The following is a 23,165-nucleotide window of genomic DNA, read 5'->3' as shown; positions in this document are numbered from 1 at the left end:
AGAGACGTCAACATAAACTGACTTTTAAAATAAAAATAAAACCAAATATCCTGATTTCAGTTGTAGGATACTACATTTCTGAATCATCAGGTAAAAATAAAAAGAGTTGATTCAGAAAGCTATGAGTAATGATATGTTTGCAGTTCCATTCAATCCAATTTTATTCATATAGCACCAAACCATAGTTGGCTCAAGGTGCTTTATATTGTAAGGTAAAGACCCTACAATAACAGTGAAAACCTAGCAGCCTAAGTCTACAGCAGGGTAACTAAGGAAGGATTCAGGGATACCTGATCTAGACCCAACTATGAGCTTTACTAAAAAGGAGAAAGATTATCTCCGGAATCAGAACTTCCATAGAAGAGGGGCCTGAAAGCTGAAGATTCTCCCTCCCATTCCATTTTCAATATTATAGGAACCACAAGTAAGCCAGCAACCTGAGAGCAAAGTGCTCTACTGAGGTGATACAGTACTATGAGTTTCACAGATAAGACAGAGCCTGATTGTATGTGAGGAGAAAGATTTTAAACTCAATTCTGGATTTAACAGACAGAGCCAATGAAGAGAAGTCAGTGTGGAAGAAATCTGCTCCTCTTTCTAGTCCTTCCCAGTACTCTTTCTGCAGCATTTTGGATGAACTGAAAGCTTTTCAGGAATATTTACAGTAGTCCAGCCTAGAAGTAATAAATGCATGGAATAGTTTTTCAGCGTCACTCTGAGACAGGATGTTTCTAATTTTAGAGATATTATGCAAATGCAGGGAAGCAGTCATTACAGTGTTACTGGAGGCCAAGCTAATGCCATCCAGAGTAAATATCTGGTTACATACAATGTTTCTAAGATATTTAAGGGCCAAGTACAATAACCTCACAATTGGAGGTCTTCTAGGTCATTGTGTCTTTAAGAAATCCCTGCACTTTAATTAATTGACGTGTGTTATCTGGCTTAATGGATATATAAAGCTGGGTATCATCTGCATAGCAATGAAAATGTACACAGAATACTGCCTGAGTGATGAATGAATAATTTGAATAGAACTGGTCCCAGGCAGAACCCTGTGGAACTCCACAAGTAGCTAGCTAAGAGAAACCTGCAAACAAACAGCTCATTTTCAGCTTCTAAAAGTTAGCCAGGTACTAAAATAACCCTCTGATAAATGTAACATTGCTTTGTTAGCGTCTCTGCCCTCATTCACATATCATGGGACTGACAGTGACAAGTCCTCCACTTCGTGTAGACACACACTAATATGTCTACAAAAGCATATAGCATAGATAAAAAGGCTTTTTTGTTTAATTTGTCTGTATGTTTGAATTTATTTTTATAAGTTTGGTTGTATTTGTGCAGCACTGACTAAAATCACATCCACAATCTGTACAAATATGCTTGTCAAAGCAACTGATGTCAAGTTTATCACTTGTTGTACGAGCATGGACTCCACTTTTGGATCAACTAAACTGAATAAGTACACACAATCACTGAATTTCAAGCTTAAATCTCTAAACTATGAGATTTTACTTTACACTGCTTAGACTTGTTGCTGTCCCTGTTAGCATCACAACTACTAGCACACACTCAATCCCACACAGATCAAAACCTAACCTTTGTCCACAAGCTGTGACATGAAGGAGGCCATTCTGTCAGAGCAGTGGCCAAATGAAATCATCTCTGTCAGCACTGTAGAGGCTGATTAGTTTGATCTCTTGTGGCCACAGACACTCAGCTAACATAAACTTTTTCAGAACAGAGAACACAGCAGCCAAGAAATCAACCAAGCTGTAAACATGTTTGAGAACTGAGGAGATGTTTGCAGTCATCCAAAGCCATTACAGACCAGCATCTCTCTCTGGTTCTGAACGGTTTGTAAAGTAGATTTAATATTACTGTCAACAGATTTTGGAAGCTTATTTAAATCATTACATAAGCAAGTGTTTGTGTAGATACCACATACGTGAGCATACTTACGTGTTAAACTGTTCAGCAAAGATGAGGTTGGTTGACGTGCCGGTGATGGTGATGAGTCCTCCGATGGTCGCTGCATACGTGATGCTTAGCGACAGGCATTTACAGATCATGTGATCCCTTTTGGTGGGATACTGGGAGTCTCTTCTCATCTTCACCCTCTTTACATTTGGGATTTCAATCTCAACCTAGACGGCAGTGATGAAAATGTTGTAAACGAAGAGCAAACATGAGAAGCAATTAGGAAGATTGCTTCTAGCTCTTGTTTCCAGCAACATGGCTCTGGCCCACCCTCTTCACTGACACACTGCTCACCTGTGGCAGGTGGCCGTTGGTGTTTTTTATGAATTCCTGGTTTGAGATGGGCTTGAGACCCAAACCGTTGACCTCAGCGGTTTTTGTCTGAAAACAACAGAATACCGAATCAGTGAAAGCATATAGATTTTTCTGTGGCTAATTTCCACATTCTGTGTACTTCACACACACACACGCACGCACACGCACACATGTCACTTACGTTACTTAGTGTGGAGAGCTCCTGCTTATTGTAGTCATTGCTGAAATAAGAAGAGAAGATAAAGAAAATCAGTATGGTTGTGTGAGAGAAAATTGACTTTACTTTGGTTAAAATGAGTGAGACTGAAGGAAAACAGTCATTTGATGTAACTTAATAGCACAGATAAAAAAGTAAAATCCCTGCAGAACTACCACAGAACCCTGTGTAGACAACTTAAACAGACATTCACATATCATCGAGTGTACACACTGCATAAATAAAGACCCAAAATGTCCACAGACACATACCAGTTGTTGCGGTAGAGCAGCTCTAGCTGGTTCTTGTCCAGGTTCTCCTCTTTGTCTGACACAGCTGCAGAGAAACACGGGCATCGTCAAGTCAATAACAGAAGTAGTTTGAAAAGTTCGACTGTTTGCTTGTTAGCAGGAGACCCTCTCTGCTACAGCACCTCAGCTAGCTTCTAGCTAATGTCCACACTGGTGCAAGCACTGTTGTTATATTTGCAGAAATGTAGTGACAGACCCAGACATACCACTGTCCTCTTCAGGCACCTCTGCTGTTTCAGAGTCGTTATGACTGTCAGCCAGACCGGTGCAGATCAGCTGCTGCAGGACGGCCTCAGCTATGGGCATCACCATGGCTGTGGTGGATGTGTTGCTGAGCCACATGGAGAGAAATACGGTGCAGCACATGAAGCCCAGTACCAACCTGCACAAGAAGGAGATCATTTTATACTTTTGTGGGGGAGCATTTTGACTACATTTACCATCATTATAGTGTTTAAATGTACAAAAGTGTGATGCTCACATGCCAGGCTTGGCCCCTGCAATCATCACCATCCTCAAAGCAATCCGTTTATGAAGGTTCCACTTCTCTATGGAGGCCGCCAGGCAAATGACTCCCATCAGCAGCAGAGTTGTGTCTTTGCAGTACTCTGCTGCTACCTGAACACGCACAGGGTACAAAAATTATCACTTCAAATGATAAGTCTACATCATTTCAAACTAATTCAACAGATGCCGGGAAAATAAACAAAATGAGATGTTGCAGGCAGGAAGAAGTTCCGAGACCCTCCTTTCACCCAGTCCACCCTCCCTCGTACAGGATCAGCACTCACGGTTTGTTGTTCTTAATCTGCTCTACTTCCCATCAGCAGCGTTCACAGGTCTGCAGCGTTACATAATCCCAAGTGCACTCACCTCTCACCTAAAATCTTTTAATTTTCCTTAAGCTGAACGTTTACACTTTGGTGTTCTTGGGAACAAAAGTACACAGGGTAGGCCCTATAAAAATGTCTCTCCACACTGTTTGTTGTCATAAAAGATGTCAAAATCCCATAAATGAACTTTTAAAAACAAGAAACCAACTTTCAGCCTGAATGGGAATCAGACAGATGCTGGAATGAATCCAAGCCAATCAGCTGCTTCACAGTAACAATAACAGCTGTTAAGACAATAAGTTAAAGAAATGACTAAAATAGCTAAAATCTCAGTGTTGGCTAATGCAAAGCTTAGTAGTGACAGCTCCAGGTTTAACAGACACATAATCATTGCTACAGTATTCACATACAGTGTACAGATTATCCTCCACAGCTGTTTAGCACTGAAACTCGGCTAATCGGTTTTCATTTCAATTTGCAGCTACAAATCCAAGTCATAGTCCTTTCCAATCACTTTAAATACTAGCTTTTTTTATGGAACACTTATGACCGCAGAAAACTTGAACTGTTAACTGGATGAGATAAGATCCTGTGCATTGTTGATGCTCTTATATTCCACTCTTGAGTGGCAGCAGATGAAGACGGAATCTAATCTCTAAATTAGCAGCATTAAAGCAGCAGAAAATGAGGAGATTACAAAAAAATGAAAGTGCTATAATAGACTGGAAATGTTGCATAAAGCTCTCTGCTGGCATATTTATGGAACACCATCACAAGCAGCTTACAGCAGTGTTAACAGGCAGCTTTTGTCACTGTTTGTCAAGGCGCTTTGGTCACGACTCAGTTTTTATGTAATGCAGATAACAAAGGTAAAGATGATGAAGGTGAGTTTAATTGAGGAAACTGTTACTGGTATTATTTTTTTTAAAGAAAAAAAAAGGGACTGACGCCAGTGGCCGCCACTATCAGTAACGCCAATCGTACTGTATTGAGATTCGACAATGGTGTTAATGGTTGGTAAAGTATGTGAGAGGCTGGGTGTGGCCACGTGAAGAACACTGAAGAACATCAGTGGGTACTGATGATGAGTGCCGGGTTAATGGGTTCATCTGCACTCTCCACTCAGTCATGTCTAATGAAACCTTCACAGTTGAGTGACCGTGCCTCTGGTTTACACTGGAGTGTAATAGGATAAGCAACAGAGAACTGTAAATCAAAAAACTGATGTATGTCTGAGGAGCACACGCGTGGACCAAATTTCTTTAAGCATACATAGCACAGTCCAGAACACAAAAACCATGATCTGCACGTATATTTTTACTAGAGATGGACCGATCCGATATTACGTATGGGTATCTGTCCGATACTGACCTAAATTACTGGATCGGATATTGGAGAGAAATAAAAAAATGTAATCCGATCCATTAAATATCAAAAAAGCACCTCAAAAAACTTGCAACACGGCGTAACTCGGCTCATAACCATAGCACGTCGGAGCATTGTGGTCACGTGATAGAGCGGCTGTGTGTATTTGTAGCCTGCTAGCAAACATTTCATCTCCGAGGAAGTTATCTCAGAGAGAAGTAAAGCAAGTGTGTAAGTTCATCTCTGAATATTTGTAAAGCATTCCCGCGTTAAGCTTAACAACCGATATATAGAGCAACTGCCTCTTCTCTCTCTCTCCTGCTGCTACTTCAATCGTGTAACTGCTTAATGATCAGCTGATCGGCTTTTCTGTCACGAGTCCGTCTCTCTTCTTTGTTTTTGGCCCACTTTGCACCAGAAAGAGGAAACCAGCGGCTGAACGACAGCAGCACTATTAAGCTTGATAAGCTGTTGTTAGGATTTATTTAATATTACTTTCTACACCAGGATCTTTTTCTACGTAGCTGACGGCTGGTAACTGTGCAGGGGCGGATCTAGCAAAGTTTAGCCAGGGGGGCCGATAGGGCATTAACAGGGAAAAGGGGGCACAAAGACATACTTTTCTTTCTTATTCTCATTTAAAATATCTAGCTTTTAATTATTTAATAATTATCTGAATCTTACACCCAAAGTTTTAATCTGATGTAAAATGTATAGAAGTCCATTAGTGTATATAGTAACTGTTAAGTCTAATGTACCCTAGTAAGCTGTATGTAGTACTTTTTCCTTTGGGAAAGTACCATCTGTGAATTCTGCAATTCTGTTGAAGAAAGATGTTGAATCTATTTAATTATTCTTGAAAAATAATTTATTTCTGTGAATTTTTTTCACCCTGCATCAAATTAAAGTAGATTACATTGATTAAGCATCATGAGGAAGAGGGTGGTTCCCTATTTTCTTTTGCTGGGAGTTTGCAACCCTATTAGTTAGGTTGCTTAATATTTCTGCTAAGTAAAATGGTAAATGGTAAATGGCCTGTATTTATATAGCGCTTTACTAGTCCCTAAGGACCCCAAAGCGCTTTACATATCCAGTCATCCACCCATTCACACACACATTCATACACATTCAAGTACTCTTTAAAATACCAGAATAGGGAGGATGGAGTAGGTTTAATTTTATTAGATTGATCAGTGTTGCTGATCTATGAAATATTTTGGGTGCAGTGCATTTTTTATTTTTTTTTTTATTTTTTTAACATACAGGTATAACAGAATAGCTTTAGTGTTGTTGTTGTTTTTTAACTTGAGTATGAACTTATACAAAAAGCAGCAAGATGTTAAAAAACAGTTTTACTGATTAAAAACAAACAAACACACACACTATATCGGATTCATATCGGTATCGGCAGATATCCAAATTTATGATATCGGTATCGGACATAAAAAAGTGGTATCGTGCCATCTCTAATTTTTACTAACACTTTTTTTCTTTCTTTTCTTTCTTTTCTTGCTTTAATGTTGCTTTAGAAAAAAAATTAGCAAACCCACAATAAAGTAAGACAATGCAGTGTCTAAGGAGAATATTCTTAATTATTCAATAACCTCTTCCTATTAATATGGACATAACTCTAGTTAAACAGATATATAGAGATCTGTACAGCAGATTTTCACTTTATAAAAACTGTAAACACTGTAAAAATTGATGAAATTTGGTTTTGCCTTAAAAAAAAAAAAACTACTGGGGACTCCTGTGCCTCATACTGTACAGTTACAAGAACACTCATAATAATGTATACTTTATTGATCCCCATGGGGGAATTACTCTCTCTGCATTGGACCCATTCAATCAGTGGGCAGGCGCAGCATGTAGGGACAGTACTTTGCTCAGGGGTACCTCAGGGCAGCCGTTCAGTGGATTCAAACCCCAGACCTTCCGACCATGGGGAACCCACTCTACCTACTGAGCTATCCCTGCCCCACTTTTTTAATTAGCAAAAAGCAAAAACAAGACTCTGACCAAGACTTTTGTATTGCTACAGGAGTCTCAGTCCTGGTGTCTTTTCAAACTGAAAGAACGGAGGAGGATATTTGCACAATAAGGCAAAGTTTTAACAAAAGACATCAAGAATTAGGATGTAATAAATTAAAGAATAATTGTTATCGTTTAGATTTACTGCACTGTGCCAAAGCTGTAATTTGCCTTGAAAATAGTTAGCTACGCATGGTGCTGTAGCAGGATTTGCAGCACATGGCTGTGTGGTAGAGCTGGGCGATATATCGAGTTTTTAAAAAATATCGATATATTTTTATACGAGATATAAGATGTGACAATATCCTTTATATCGATATAGTCTATGTTACGTTATAACTATACTTGTGGAGCCGCAAGTTTGCCTCTCTTTCGTCCACTTTTGTCTTTACGCAACATTACTCGGCCTCGCCCCTCCTTCACTGAACACAACTCCCCCTCCTCCCCCATCGCTTCACCTGCAGGAAGCGACAAGATGGACACGGCAAATCTCCGTTAATGAGTTACTGCGCATCGCCCCGTGCGTGGGGCTGGACGCCGTCAATGTATTAGCTAGCTAACCACGCTAACGAGCTAACCACGCTAACGCCATGCAGCCCAGAGGCGCTGCACAGCCTAAAATCCTTTCATTTTCTCAAAAGTTGACAGCGCGCCTTATGTATGAATTCTGGTTGTGCATAATGGCCGCGAAGCGATTTTATGTGGTACACAGCGCTCAGCAATCTATCAAAAAATGTTTTAGTACGACTTTGGTAAGCTACGGTGCTGCACCAGTTGATGGATTGTCAGAGCATTACGGCTACCAAGGAGCCTCGCGGAGTGATACGTACTGTGCTTCAACGTAATATTACCCTACTGTGTATAAGGACCATAAATGGCACCTGTTAAGAGACGTGGTTATGAAGAGGATTTCAAACTCAATGCTGTCAGTCACACAGTAGAAGTTGGGAACAGAGCAGCTGTGAAATCTGTCTTTGTTACTATGCTCTGCATCTTTTAGTTTACATTTTGACTGCACAATTGTGAGCTTTTTGTTATGCACAAAAATAACATTGTTTTCTTTTATTTATGGAGCATTATTATTTAATAAATGCTCATAATTTATTTTTGAGTAAATTTTATGTACATCTATGCTCTATGTTAATAAAAGTGCCTGTGTGACATCTGGGACACAGCTTTGACTAAGAACTCTCTTTTTGTTCTTACTTTATGGCTTAAAAAAAAAAATATCGAGATATATATCTTATATCGCCGTCCAGGTAAAATATATCGAGATATGAATATGGGGTCATATCGCCCAGCCCTACTGTGTGGGAATTATATCATTTTTACATTATTTTTATTCTTCTATATCCTTTTTATTAAGCTTTGAGTAGTGGCATTTGATGAGAACATTTATTCAATTTATTGAACATATAGTTTTAATCATGTTATTACACACATTGCATATGTGCTCATGAAAGAGTTAAGCACTCAGTCCTGTGAAGGTCAGAAGCTTCGTTCAGCGTGACTGTCTGTCCTATTTTACAGTGCTTTTCAATGTTCAAACGGGCATTTTAATCACATGACACATTGAAAACCCGAGAAACATGATGTGAAAATCTCCGTACAAAAGACAGAAAAGTGGAATCAGCACACACAGCATTCACTGGTGCACAGAATGACACAAAGATTAAGATATTGTCTTTTCAGAAATTGAGAGCAGGCGATGCTAAAACTTCCTCCAATTTTCAAACATGCAAGCAGAATTTTAGGTATTTTGTGGGACACTGAACTGTCTTTTAGCACCTTGTACCAATCAGTTTAAGATTTCACTTATAATGCATAAAGCGTGAGGTCTACCTACTGATGGACTGCTAGAAGCCAGAGACTTCAATTCTCTTGTAACTCTTCTAGTTGTTCCTATCCTATCTGTCTGCTCTCTTTTATTTTCTTTATTGCAGCTCCTCAAAATACTCCTGCCATCTTCTCAGCACACTCTTTTCACTCAGTACATTGGCATCTCAAATAGAGTTTATAAGATTATTTCAACTTCAGAGAGCTGAAGCTCGAACCAGACAATCAGCTGGAAAGACGGACTCACCTCACTGGACTTGAGTACACCAAAGAGCGGGTAGAGGAAGGCTGGGACCAGAGCAGCAGCACCCAAGGGAACAGCTTCAGACACCCAGTAGACGGCCGTCACCATCAACACATAAGCACAACACGCCTCCTGCAACCCCCAAAAAAAGTCTGTCTATATCATCCACACAATAAGCAATACAGAAAAAAGACACAGGTTTCTATAGCAATTGTATTATTATTTTAGGTTGGTAGCAACATTGTCCACATCCACACATCCATGTGTGCACATGCACATATGGATGTGTGTGTGGATGTGCACACATGGATGCGCACAGTCTTTTAGAATACATTACAAGTACAAGTACAAATATTGTATGAGTTTATTGTTGTGGCAGCAGTGGGGAGTGTTGTTTGTACTTAATATCCAACTGGGACACACACTAACACTCTTTCTGACAAAACTCTAGCACACACGCACGCACACACACAGTGATATTACATTAATCTTGTTATTGGTTATATAATGTCAACATGCCAGCCTCTCTCTCTGTCGCAACACCAATGGGCTTAGTGACACGCTCTCCAATCTTCAAAACTAAAGTTGAATCTCGTGACATTTGTTAAGACCTTTTATAGCCGACACTCGCTTTGCAGAAAAATACAGTTTGTTCATAAATGAATTATGCTTAATGCTTAATAAGCTTAATTTAGGTCAGAATGAATGTGTCACAGACAGGGTGCTATTATATATGCAGGTTATCACTATGTTATAATATGAGACTTGGATAGTCTTTTGTTGAACACAGATTTCATATTAGCTTCTATCAAACGCTGCTGGAGTCTGTACTGAAGAATGCTTAGTATAGCATTTTGCTTGTAGCAGGTCACTTAATCTCAAGTTAATAAACCCACAGGGAGGAGAATTAGCCACAGGACTTCAGCGTGAACCATGTCCAGACCTGCTTGAACTCCCATTTAAAAAAAATAAATAAATTTTTTTTCAGAAGTCAAGCTTATCCATGCCTGCTGTTTACATTATGTTGCAAGAAAACGCATGTAGATTATTACGATTCAAAGACATTGTAGAAGAACCCTGAAACTTTGAAGTTTCAAAATATCCACAGGTAAGCACAGATGCCTCAGTGCATGTGACAACAACCACAAAGAGACTGTACAAATGTGGCCAGTGTGGGAAGTGTGCAAAAGAAAAAAAATGGTGTTCAAAAGGAACACAATAGCCAAACTATAGTTTGACGATGAACATATCGATGAAGACAAGAAATATGAGAGAATGCTTGTTGGTAATCTGCTGCTCGCAGACCATTTTTAAGGCGGCTCAGTATGTTTGAATATGCATATTGATCTTCAGTGTTTTTATCATGTGTTTGTATTCAAACTGTGAACCACTTTGCAACTCTGTGTTTTGAAACGTGCTATACAACTAATGTTATTATAAAGCTACAATAAGCCATTTTAATAGCTATATTAAAAGTTTTAATAGCTGTAGAAGTACTATAGAAACAGTAACAAGCAAGTAAATATTTAAAAGCTTATTATTATTTTCAACTACCACATTTATTTATTTAAAAAACTACATTACAGTACTATTGCTTTAAGATAAGATGTGTCTGATTATTCAAGATATTTTATGTGACATGAAGGATTTTAAATTTAATTTTGGATTTAACAGCGAGCCAATGAAGAGAAGGCAGTTCTGTTTCTAGTCTATGTCAGTTTGTCTGTTGCTGTGTTTTGGATCAAATGAAAACTTCTCAGGCAGTTTTAGGACAGCCTGATAAAAATGAATTACAATAGTTGAGTCTAGAAGTAATAAATGTTGCAGAGTGATGGTAAAATAGTTTTTCAGCATAACTCCGAGACAGGCTGTTTCTAATTTTAGAGATATTGCACAGATGGAAGAAGGTCTTTATGTCTATACGACGTTCCTGCAGTTAAACTTACTGGTCATCTGGCTTTGTGAGTAGATAAAACTGGGTATCATCTGCACAGCAATGGAAATGTATGCTATGCCTTCTAATAATACTGCCTAAAGGAAGTATCTATAATGTAAACAGAAGTGGTCCTAGCACGGAACCCTGTGGAACTCCACATCTTAACCTTAACCCCAGTGTGTGAAGACGACTCCCTATTTCTGCTCTCACTGATATCACAGACAGCCAAAAATGTTTTAAAATGTCTCAAAAGGGGCATTTAGAACATTTTAAAGCTGGAGCTGTTGGCTCACAGGGATTACTTGCACATACAAAGATCTCATTATATGAAACACTGGCCATATTTAACAAGCATCTACCACTCTAACAGAAAATAAGCAGAAGCATAAAATATGCTCTAACGTTGCTCTGTTTTTGATTTGTTGTTGACAACACAGGTTTTTACTCTAAAGACAGGTGCTTACTTTTTGGAAACGTTCCTAAAGATTTAAGAGGCATTTCCAGGCATTAGGTGCAGCTGCCTGATTAGACCAAATGAGATGTTTGGGGTTCATAATCAAAGAGAACTTCGCCACTGAAAAGATTACAACAATTTAAATCCACTGAGAAAACATTCCAGTATTATAAAGAGAGACATTGTGTCCAAATAATGAGTTTTTGCACTTTAACAGCTAGCTTTACAGCTCCTGCCTGTGTCGGACACAACACCACACCGAGGACGTGCTGGAAGTCTGCCAGATCAGAATCAGAATGCTTTATTAATCCTGGGGGGGGATAGGATTAAAGCAATGCCAAAGGTCTGACTACTGGTTTGCGGGGGGGAAAGCACACTGATGAGAATGTAAAGAGAAAAAGAAATGTGACCTTCGGAAAGAACAAACAAACGGACAGATAAACAAAAAAGACGAATCAGCAGTAATCCATGATTGATTATTGGTCACTATTTATCAGAGCACAGTTGCCCCACAGAAACTGCATCTTCAGTTAGATCCTCAAATCCTACTGTTTGGCTTCTTTGTTTGGCTTGTTTTTAAAGCCATTGTACTTCAACCTTTGTGCTGAAAAGACTTCACGCTAAGACGTGTCGAGGTTCCGAAGTCATCACATGAAAGATAACCTGTGCTTGTGCTGATTTAAGGCAGGCTTCTCTGAAGGTTATGTAACCAGTTAAACTCTCTGTGGTGACAAAATTCAAATCAGTCTACATATATTTTATGAAAGTGCCACCTGCACGGCCATTTTTGAGGGAAAGTGGACAACTGACTGGCTGTGACAGGCATGAAAGTGTGAGATGCTGTTTTTTGTTTTCTATCTAGGTGAGAGTTCACTTGATTTCTGTTTCTGTTGTAAAATGTGATATTGGAGAACCAGAGGGAAAATGTTAAACGGCTTAACAAACTGTAATGGACCCTTCAGGCACAATCGTATCTTTCCTCAAGCAAGATGCTGCAGAGAAGAAAAATATAAGTTTTTATATTCTGGGTATTTAGCTGCAGTTTGTCATAAGAAACATCCATAAGTGACGGTGCATATTATTACTCTCTTTGTGGTAATGAAAACAGTGAAATAGATCATGCTTTAGACCATTTAAATGCATTTAACAATCAGGACACCAAAAGGACTCATAATTTGTTTGTAACAATGCCCCGGATTTGTTGTTTCCTACTTTCCTGCGAGATCTGTGAGGAAGAAAGAGGAATGCAAATGTTTTCCCTTTGCAGCTATTCACTAGACACGTCTTGAGTCTTTTGCATTGGAGCCCAGTGTGGTTTTAGAAGCTTTGAGCAAAGCGATTTCTGTGAGCTTACTGGGATGAGAAAAGATGTTTTTCTTTGAAATCTCAGTGGTTTACAGCTGATAGGTCAGCTTTTCTCTAAACAGAAGCCCACTGATTGCCTCGTCAACTAACTGTTATCCGTGATCAGCTTGGGAAATGAACATGAATATTATTCAGTTTAAAAAAAGAAAAGACAGTTACCTAAGGATGTCTGATAGGCAGATTAGGTCACAGCTCAAACGTTTTTCACTGAGTCAATCAGCAGAAGGCTAAACGGCTCAATAGATAAACATGCACACGGTTCACTCCTGTGCCCATTTGTATGGAAAAATACTCACATGAAAACTGACTTTATACTGACAACACTGATGAAACTTCCTTTTCTGGGACTGGAGTTTGACCTGTCCAAGGTGTACCTATCTCATCAGTCATAGAGTGCACACCTACAGACCCCACTACCCTGAAGTGGGTAACAAATGGATGGCATATCAGTCAAACAAATTAATTATCCAAATTGCTCTGACAATAAAAGCATTTTTAAAAGAACATCAGTACACATCACAGCTAAAAAGACCATCTTAGGTGAGTCATACACATATACTACACATATTTGTCCTGATCACCACAGTTATCATCCTACAGGGTACATTCATTGGCAATCCATCCACATGACAAGACAGCTAAAAACCACAAATGCCAGATTTCTGCTAAAGGAAAAGTCAGAGGCTCACCAAATATAAATCGTAATTAACTGCCAGTTTTTTTAACAGTAGCAGCAATTTTTCAGTGTGCATCACAGCAGCCAAGCCAAAAGCCAGGGAACATCTCTTTGCGTGTGTGTGTACGTAGCTGTCTGGACTCAGCAAGAATTTTGGAAAGTTGTGAAACTGCACACGTGCGCCTCTGATAAGCCCTGTGCTTATCTGCCACTGACTCTGCTTCTTTGTTCCTGTCCTCAGTCTCTCTGACCTGGCCTGACTGCATCCTACAGATGTCCTGTTCAGCTGCAGCTGGACACAGGACCTCTCCAAACACACACACAACGTTACTCTGAACCTGTCACATTCCCGACACAGTCTGGGGTCCCTGGTGTCGTAAGGAAGCCACGTGGGGGCTCAAATCCAGCGTGGTTGTGGGTTGATTATATAACTTAATTGCTTGGGTTGTTTCTTTCTTTTTCTTTGTAGTCAAGTTTTTGTTCTTTTGTTCTTTCTTGGCCTCATCCTGCGCCACTTACTCGTGCCAAACATCCACCACCACTGACATAACAGCAGGGCTCCTTGGCGATCGCTCTTATTGGCTGACGGTCAACTTGTGGAGCATAACACTTTCTTTGAATATGAATGACATTAAAATAAACACAGAGAAACACCTGTAGTTACAATTGAGATACGTGTAAAAAACACTATGGCCGTGTGCCAATAAACATGACAGAATATGATCTAAAGCGCATCTCTTACGACCCTTGTTCATTGTGTTTATCAGAAACAGCACTGATACCTGGTTCATAAATACCGAGAATACATTTTTTTCTTATATCACTGTTTAACAGAAGTGTTGGGAGTTGTTTTATGTGTTAATTCTTGAGTTCTTAAGTTCTTTCATTTACCAGAGATGTGGTTTAAGCTCCAGTCCCGGCTGCTCACAAACATTAAAAACTCAAAACTTCAGATTCTGATTCAGATTTTTTAAACACGAACTTTAACTTTGGTAGCTATATTTAGCGTTTGATCCATGCTTGAAAACACAAGAAACAAAAGGAAACACCTAGATATACTATAACTGATACGGTTTTATCACAGAACACCTTGAGGATTTTGAAAATGCATTGCGCATGCCGTGAGTTTTGAAATGACGTGGGCCTTTCAAACCAACACATTCTCACTCCCTTTAAATTGATTGTTACCTCCGTGACTCAGATTGTAATACATTAAAGTCACAAACTGGAGCTAATGTGTACCACTTGCATCATAAATACAGTGACGTGCTCTGATAGGGTGTTTTAAAGCTTCAATTTTGGTTTGCTGATTGCTACTGTCTTTCACTGGTCACGGGAGAAAAAAAAAATCCTAATCCCAATTGAGGTGTTCTCAGTATGACCTACACTAGAGGGGAAAAGTGCTTTCTACTGGATATCATGGAATCTGACAGGTGACCACGTTAACCAGAGAGGCTCTGCAAATCAGAGAAATGCACTGGTCTGAGCCTTGGTAAATATGAAACCACACCACAATCTGAAAGTCTGAAACAAACAAAACAAATATTCAAATATTAAAAAAAAAAAAAATACATGAAACTCACTCCCCAGCAGCAAAAGTTTAAGGTTTTAGTCTCAGAATGGCGAATGCTTGCACATGGCTCATGTAATTCTGTGCTTTTCATTACGATTTCACTAATCTGAGGACACTGAAGACAGAGCTATCCCAGATTCGCAGGGAAGACACGCAAAAGAGGAACGGACCTCTCTCCTTTTATTCCCATCTTTTCCCTCTTCACTTTTTTATTTTTCAGGAGCACGATGATGTTTAGCTCATTAACATGTCGCGACATCTCCTCTCCACACACACGGCTCAGCTGATGATCGGGGGAGCTCGAGACAAGCGATTATCAAAACGGAGGACAGTGCGCCTTTCTCTCTCTCTCTCTCTCTCCCTCACACACACACACACAAACACACACGCACACACACACAGACCAAGATCCCATCAGGACACTGAGGCCAAGAGCAGCAGCATCACCACACACAGATCAACTGGATATCTTGTTTACTGCTGTGCCGGATGGTTGCTAGGTATTTATTAAGAGTAAATTATTGGCGCATGATGTTTGATTTAACCTAAGTTCGCTTATACTAATTATTTTAACATACATCTTTAATTTATTTCTTATAGGCACTGGCATAGCCATCACATTTAATGCTTTGAAGAGATTTTCTGGTGCTTTAAAAGTAGTTTCTCGTCATTCCGTCTTTAAATGTTTCACATCTGTGCATTAAAAAGTGTATTTGTCGATCTACGAATTAACTTCAATAAATTTGACGCATTTATATGTCAATAATTTCCAATAGAATATTAATACCTTTATATTCTATCCATCAAATACATTAATAGTGAAAATTATACAGTTAAACTCTACCATGCTCTTATTTTGAAACCCATTTGGTTATGGTAAGCGTTCTGTTGCGTGTATATGCTAATAATGATAAAAAAAAAACTTCACATTTTTTCACACTCTCTCTCTCTCTCGTACTCACACTGGTAGGGTGGATGAGCGGTAAGGGAAGCAGGGACAGCGGGATGAACACCACAAGGATCAGCTTCCTCGCCCTCCACAGCTTCCTGAACAGATCCATCCTGGCTGCGGCCTCCAGCCTCATGGGTGACCCGGGGCTCTGGGTGGAACCGGCCACAACTCAGCAGAACCGGGCGTAAGAGTCAGAAGTGGCCTACGGAAAGCCTCAAGGCACAGTCAAGCAGGGAGAGCCGGAGGAAAGAGGAAGAGGGGGGGTACGGTCCTCCAGGAAGAGCGTAAAGTTCTGAGTTTGGGCTGTGCGCCTTAACGCACAGACGGCGGAGCCTGATCGGGTTCTCGGTGAGGTGAGAGCTTGGCTGAGCTTTACTTCCACGGTGACTTTTACTCGCACTGTACACTACACACGAAGGTCCCCCTCTTCCTCTCTGTGTGTGACGCTCTTCGAAGCATCAGGTGAGCGTGCCGGCGCATTTATCGGACTGCACAGGTATGCTAATTAATCCCAAGGTTTCCCCACCCTCTGTGGCTGTGAGGCCACCAATCAGGGCGGGTGAAAAAAGTTTGCGCAAGGGTGTGTGTGTGTGTGTGTGTGTGTGTGTGCGAAACACACATACACACACACAAAAACGTGTTCAAGGGATGAGAAGGAAATACCGCGAGATTAATCAATTATGTAAAAAAAAAAAAAAAACAGTGGCTCGTACACAAAAACTGTTTGTCTTATAAAGTGAATCATAGCAATTATCAGAAGGTTTCTAAAGTCATAAAACAAAGCGCCTCATAGAAGCAACAAATCAATCAGGTCAAACAATCACGAAACAGTGATCCAATGATGACGATCAAATAAAACAAACAAGAACGCAGCAAGAGGACAAAACATTATTCTGTTATAATTATACAATTATTCTCCCCCCGAAGGGAGGGAGTAAGTAATCGGCCTGTCTGTCTGTTTGTCAGCAGTCTAGTGTCCACAGTTGTTGAGATATCATTTTCAAACTTTGAGTGACGGTAGATACCAATAATAGCTCGATCTGATTTAATTTTGCTGAAACATCAAGGTCACACCAAATGTGAAAACCAGTAGAAACGTTTTTTATAGATCATCTTCAAACTTCACAGCAATATACTGGCCTTGTGCGGCATGAGTACCCAGGCTGAAGAAGCATTTGACCTTGACCTTAGTTGTTAATGGCCAAGATCAAAGTTGACCTTGAAGACAAATTTCAGGGAACCATATCGAGTAATATGTCATACAAAAGGCCATCAAGACAGCTGCACAACACTTGTGCAGAGAAGTGACACAGTGTATTTGATTAGATTTTTTCAATATGGCATCACAAAAAAATTGCACATTGCATTAATATCTTAAAATATCAAGTTTTTAGAGCTTATAGAAGCCAAAGATTTCAGCAAGTCATATGGTTAAAGATAATAGCATACAAGGTCAAAGGTCAGTGTCACACAAATTAGGGGAAAAAACTGTGGCTCATATATTAGTATGTATTAGTCATCGGGGGACATAAGCAACAGGCTAATGTCATGTTGTAATAAAAGCATCATAAAGCATCAAAGTGTTAGCATAGCTCTTGACCTTCTGTGGAAATGTCACTGTTGTTCTTTAATGTTTCAAAATGCAAAGTTGGGAGTTTTGCTTTGAAATTGTTTTTGGACAGTGGGTGTGCATAGTCCTAACTTTTGGAACTGCAACATAAATGAGGGGTTAATGGAGAAAAATGTATTTATATAGGTTTAAACTATGTTATTCTGTATGTAACAGAAATCCCTACCACACCAGCAGGTATAAAAACATAACTCGGAGGCCAGTATGGAAACCATTGATGTGTGGCCGCATTCATACACTGCCATCTAGAGGATTCACCGAGTTAATGGTATCAAGTGACGTTTCTAAACAGCTTTCCCCCACCAGACTCCTGCTGGCCCTGACAATGATGTTAGTGTTTAGCCTATTGCTAATCCAGGTAGAGAAAAACTATATATATATATATATTATTTTTGCTGAAAACTTTGACTCTATTGGGATTAATACAACCTTTATCTTTAAACAGTTATCAAAAGGTAACTGTTATTGTATCTTCTAATATATGAAGAAATAATGAAACGTAATTCATAAAATAACTTCTATTATAGATAGATAATAACAGTTTAATTTTTTTAGTTCTTTGCAACAGTAAAAACAATATTTCTATGAATGTTAAGAATTTAGTACTAAGGGTTTCCAAATAATTTTTCTCTTTTAACAGAAAGGATTTTTAAATCTCTGTTTTAGTAACGCTACAGAGAACAAAAGCTTTTTCTCAGTGAATATGTTTAATCCCAACATGGCAGTTTTCCATCCATTTTCAGTCCTTTAGTATTTTTCTAAGACTGACGCTTTTATTAAGGGTGCTGATGGTTATTAATAGCGTTAGAAAATGTTGTGATTTTATTGAAATCATCCTATTGTTAGGAATATGATCTTAAAACAACAGAAATTGTCTTTGTGGATCCATCTCCATTGCTTACACCAAACAGTTCACATCTGTGATTTATTGTCATATATGTCATATATGACAATATATTGTCATATATATATACATATATATATATTCAATTCAATTCAATTTTATTTATATAGCGCCAAATCACAACAAAAGTCGCCTCAAGGCGCTTCATAGATACAGAGAAAAACCCAACAATCATATGACCCCCCATGATATATATATATATATATATATATATATATATATATATATATATATATATATATATATATATATATATATTATTGTAGAGTCTAGAACATGCTGTCGATATTGAAAGTTCTGCCCTGCAGTTGTTTCAATCACATCTTTCTAATAGAATCCAATTTATTCATGTAAGCCGGAGTCTTCTTCACACAAAAAGGTTCATTATGTAGTTCCACAGGGCTCCATGTTAGAACCAGTTCTGTTTACATTATACATGCTTACCTTTGGCAGTATCATTCAGAGGCATAGCATACATTTTCATGGGTATGTTGATGATACCAAACTCTAGCTATCCATGAAGTCAGATAACACACACCAATTATTTAAAATGCAGGAATGTCTCAAAGACATAAAGACCTGGATGGCCTCTAATTTCCTGCTTCTAAATTCAGATAAAACTGAGGTAAGGGTATTTGGCCCTGAAAATGTTAGAAATATGGTATCTAACCAGATTCCAGTTCTGGGTGGCATTACCTTGGCCTCCAGTAACACTGAGGAACCTTGGAGTCATTTTTGACCAGGACATGTCCTTCAATGCACATATTAAACAAATATGTAAGACTGCTTACTTGCATTGACACAATATCTCTAAAATTAGAAACATCCTGTCTCAGAGTGATGCTGATCACTCAGAGTGATTACTTCTAGGTCACACTATTATAATTCTTTATGATCAGACTATCCTATAATATAAATATAAATAAAATATATAAATAAAAATAAATAAAATAGATTTGAATTTAGTTCAGTTCAGTTCAGTTCAGTTCATTTTTATTTCAAACATTTCAAACATGAGCCTTCACAATCATTACAATATATTATTCCATTATTTGTTTGAAAAGGAGTAGGTAGAAGTATTTACTTATTTGTCCCTACCCCCTCACGTTTTACCTCTCATTCATAAATTTTCTTAAATTAAAACAAACAACATATGAAACAAAAGTAAAGCAAAACAAAACAAAACATACATAAATCAAAAACAAGAAATTAGCAATCCCCACCAGGGTATAGTTTCTTTCATATGAAAAATTAAATTAAAGTTATCCTCATAACAAATCATTCAACAGAAAATATGATAGTAAACAGCAGCATAGCAGTAAACAGTTGCACATCAACAGGCTTTGTGTACTCTGAGACCTCTCAGTTGTTCACATCTGCTGCATGTTTATATCACTTTACTTATTAAATATAATAAAGTTTTAATGCGGAGCTGTTGGCTTATCCAGAGAGAGGGAGCTGTCCACCCTTCTGTGGTGCTGAAGGCTGCTCATTAGTTTGTTTTCAATCATTAGTTCGAGGCATGATCAGTACAGAACTGTGTTGACTACAGGTTAAATGTTGTGTTTCTATGTATTTATGATAAAATAATAGAATGTTTAAAAAATAAATAATGGCAGATAAATAATTAGAGTATGTCTAATTAAAATAGCATTGGTTGAATTTGAATTCATTAAAAAAAGCCAGGGGCAATTTAAAAAAAACTGGAAAACTTCTTCTATGCTGAAAAACCAACTGGTGGACCATCTCACCGCTAATTTGTTTAATTAGTAACATGACTGGGTTTCAGAAGTAACGGTGAAGGAGAAGGGTTCAGGGAATCCACAGAAATCTCTGTACACTCTTCAGTGCAAGAGAAAATTGTAGCATGCAAAGAAAATATACATATGCGACCTTGGCTCAAGAGTTGGGAGTTCGCCTTGTAAGGAACCTTGGAAGGTTGCCGGTTCGAGCCCCGGCTCGGACAGTCTCGGTCGTTGTGTCCTTGGGCAAGACACTTCACCTGCCGCCTACTGGTGTTGGCCAGAAGGGCCTATGGCGCGATATGGCAGCCTCGCTTCTGTCAGTCTGCCCCAGGGCAGCTGTGGCTACAACTGTAGCTTGCCTCCACCAGTGTGTGAATGAATGGGTGGATGACTGGGTGTGTAAAGCGCTTTGGGGTCCCTAGGCGGGACTAGTAAAAGCGCTATACAAATACAGGCCATTTACCATATGTACACAAGATCCAGAAACAATGCTGCCTTCTCTGGGCCTGAGCTCATTTTAGGATGAAGTGAAGATTACAGAAGTGAAGATTACATGAACACAGGTTTCCACCCAGATGTCCTTTTGATGTCAAAGACATTCTACACATTCGGCATCAGCACAGATTTGTGGTTTTTAAAAAAAGGTCAGGTGCTACACTAGTCCTTAACTAATAAGCCACTTAAAGCAAGACATTTTATCAAACACAAATGCAACACACAAGACTCCAGCATGTAGAATATCTTAAGTAGTAGCGAGGGAATGAGAAGATTAACAAAAGGTGAGGTTATCGCAGGATCAATGGGCAGGAAGCGCGGAGATATCCTTCCCTTGAAACACAAAGGTGTGGTCAAATACTGTTCACCTGCTGTAGATATTTGTTTTTTGGTCTGGCACTTCATCCTTTGTCATCCATTTGTCCAGTTTCCTCAGATATCTTCAAGGACACGCTGCACAACATGCTGAAACATGTCAGTAGTGCTTTGTGATTAACGTTTTTGGTGTAAAAATACTATTTTATGGCAGTGAAACTGTCATCTTTGGCATTTTTCATAGATTTTGCTAAAGATATGAGAACAAGTTGATTTCTGTGATAGGCTACGAGTAACAAGCAGCCCAAAGATATCATTTAAAATTGGTTCTCTGTTGCTTGCATGCTTGAATGTTTTGGTGTTTAGTGGCTTAACAAGAATAAAAAAAATTCTTATGATAATGGTCAGATACAAGGACTGGTCTGAAAGAAACTCCAAAGAAAATCTTTTAAAAGTTCAGAAAACTGGAAAACTATAGCTCAAGAGCACTTTAAACATTACAAAAAAGCCTGGAGGATATCAAGAAATTAGGGGTAGCTCAAGACTTTTGTATAGCACTGAAGAAGAAGTAGAAAAACACTGCTTTATAATCTCTAACAAGCATAGAGGTAGTGTTTAAGTGACACACCTGTGTCCAATGTTTAATGAGGGAGGCATCAGCTTTAAAAGTAAATTATATACACTTAAAAAAATGTAAAAAAGTTCTACATTTAAAACGTTGTGTTTGTACTGTTTTCAGCAAAATATAGGTTTCAATTCTTTGCCAATCGTTGCTTTGTGCTCTCTGATTTCCACCGTTGAACTGCATTAACCTCTGATAGCTATAGATGGTGCTGTATACCTCCCCAAGTTTGTTTTATAGATGGCACTCTTATAGATACACATCCACTGTAAAATAAAAGGTAAACAGAAATGGAATCTAGATTAAGGCTGAGCATTTTAATTAATTTATTATTAGAAACAGTTGATATTATATTATGATAATCCAAACTGAGAGCCAAATCCACCTCAGTTCACACGAAATAGTTTGTAGTTTTCACTCAATTCTTTTAAAACTATAAACATATTTTTAAAGACATTTATATCAAATTGTGCTCCTATTCATTTTTTATAAATTAAAATGCCTCACTCTCATTAACTCTTCTTAAAACAGCAGAGTCTAATCACTTTTTGCACCAGTTATTACTGGACTCTTACTGCAGCCAGGTCCCGCGGTGTAGATCAGACAGGAGTTCAGACACTCTACAGGACTCCCAAAGTCCCCCAGCCGCTCGGCGTGTCACTGCAGGTTCACATGTTTATCTGATTGCTTATTTTTAATCTGCCACTGTTACTTCCTGCCCAAATTAACATCAACGCTGTGGGGAGTCACCCAAAGCTCAGATCTTCCCTTAAATCCTCATCCTACAGATTAGGAAGTGGTTAAGTGTTCCAATCCTGAGAACTAAGTTCAGTGTCCAGGTGTGGAAACCAGAGAAGAATCAAAGTGGAAGTATTAACTTTTAACTTCTGATTACAGTTTACATTTTAATCATTACATTACATTTAATCTCCGTGTTTTCTCCTCCCTCGTGTATCATGTTTGTCTTTCCTTTCTATTTTACACTCCTTTGGTCTTCAGATGCTGTGATGGTGCAGTTTCGCCCACAGAGATCAATAACGCCTCATCTCATGTGTCACAGCTACCTCAGTGATGGCAAAGCAGAATTTTCAGGCTACACTCCAGCTCTCAACAAGTCAATCAACCAGTGTGGGCAGTACATTTTTCCCCCATTAAATATTAATAAAAAAATAACAAATAAAACTAAAAGCACTTCTGTTTAGTCCAAACAAATAAACCCAATCTTGTGTCACACACGACAATACTTCAGTATTGAAGCAGTATTCAACCGCTCAAGGAACCTCTTGTGGGAACTTATTCCCCAGCTGGGCCACAGTTTTTGAACAGTCTATGATTTGAACCAGCAGCTTTGCCCTCCAAATCCCCTCTGTCACGTTTGGCTGCC

General features: G+C 38.8%; 2 protein-coding genes across 3 annotated transcripts in view; one reads left to right on the top strand and one right to left on the bottom strand.

Annotated features, from left to right (window-relative positions):
• Positions 1–16,215, bottom strand: part of slc13a4 (solute carrier family 13 member 4) — a 37,287-nt gene extending 21,072 nt beyond the window's left edge. The window contains exons 1-8 of the mRNA XM_085136994.1: positions 16,081–16,215; positions 9,118–9,246; positions 3,287–3,423; positions 3,012–3,187; positions 2,767–2,830; positions 2,480–2,519; positions 2,278–2,364; positions 1,966–2,150 (exon numbers count right to left, since the gene is read on the bottom strand). Of these exons, the coding sequence (XP_084993120.1) occupies positions 1,966–2,150; positions 2,278–2,364; positions 2,480–2,519; positions 2,767–2,830; positions 3,012–3,187; positions 3,287–3,423; positions 9,118–9,246; positions 16,081–16,203 (941 nt within the window). The 5' untranslated portion in view covers positions 16,204–16,215. The remainder of the gene's footprint in view (positions 1–1,965; positions 2,151–2,277; positions 2,365–2,479; positions 2,520–2,766; positions 2,831–3,011; positions 3,188–3,286; positions 3,424–9,117; positions 9,247–16,080) is intronic.
• A 210-nt stretch (positions 16,216–16,425) lies between these two features.
• LOC146498631 (uncharacterized) overlaps positions 16,426–23,165 on the top strand; it is a 40,027-nt gene continuing 33,287 nt past the window's right edge. The window contains exon 1 of one of the 2 annotated variants that reach the window (XM_085137001.1): positions 16,426–16,532. The gene's annotated coding sequence lies outside the window, so the exon portion shown is untranslated. The remainder of the gene's footprint in view (positions 16,533–23,165) is intronic. The other variant, XM_085137002.1, reaches the window with a different exon arrangement.

The sequence above is a fragment of the Neolamprologus multifasciatus genome, chromosome 17, assembly GCF_963576455.1.
Source record: "Neolamprologus multifasciatus chromosome 17, fNeoMul1.2, whole genome shotgun sequence".
NCBI lineage: Eukaryota > Metazoa > Chordata > Actinopteri > Cichliformes > Cichlidae > Neolamprologus > Neolamprologus multifasciatus.
The sequence above is the reverse complement of the archived record's forward strand: the minus strand, read 5'-3'. Positions and strand labels throughout refer to the sequence as shown.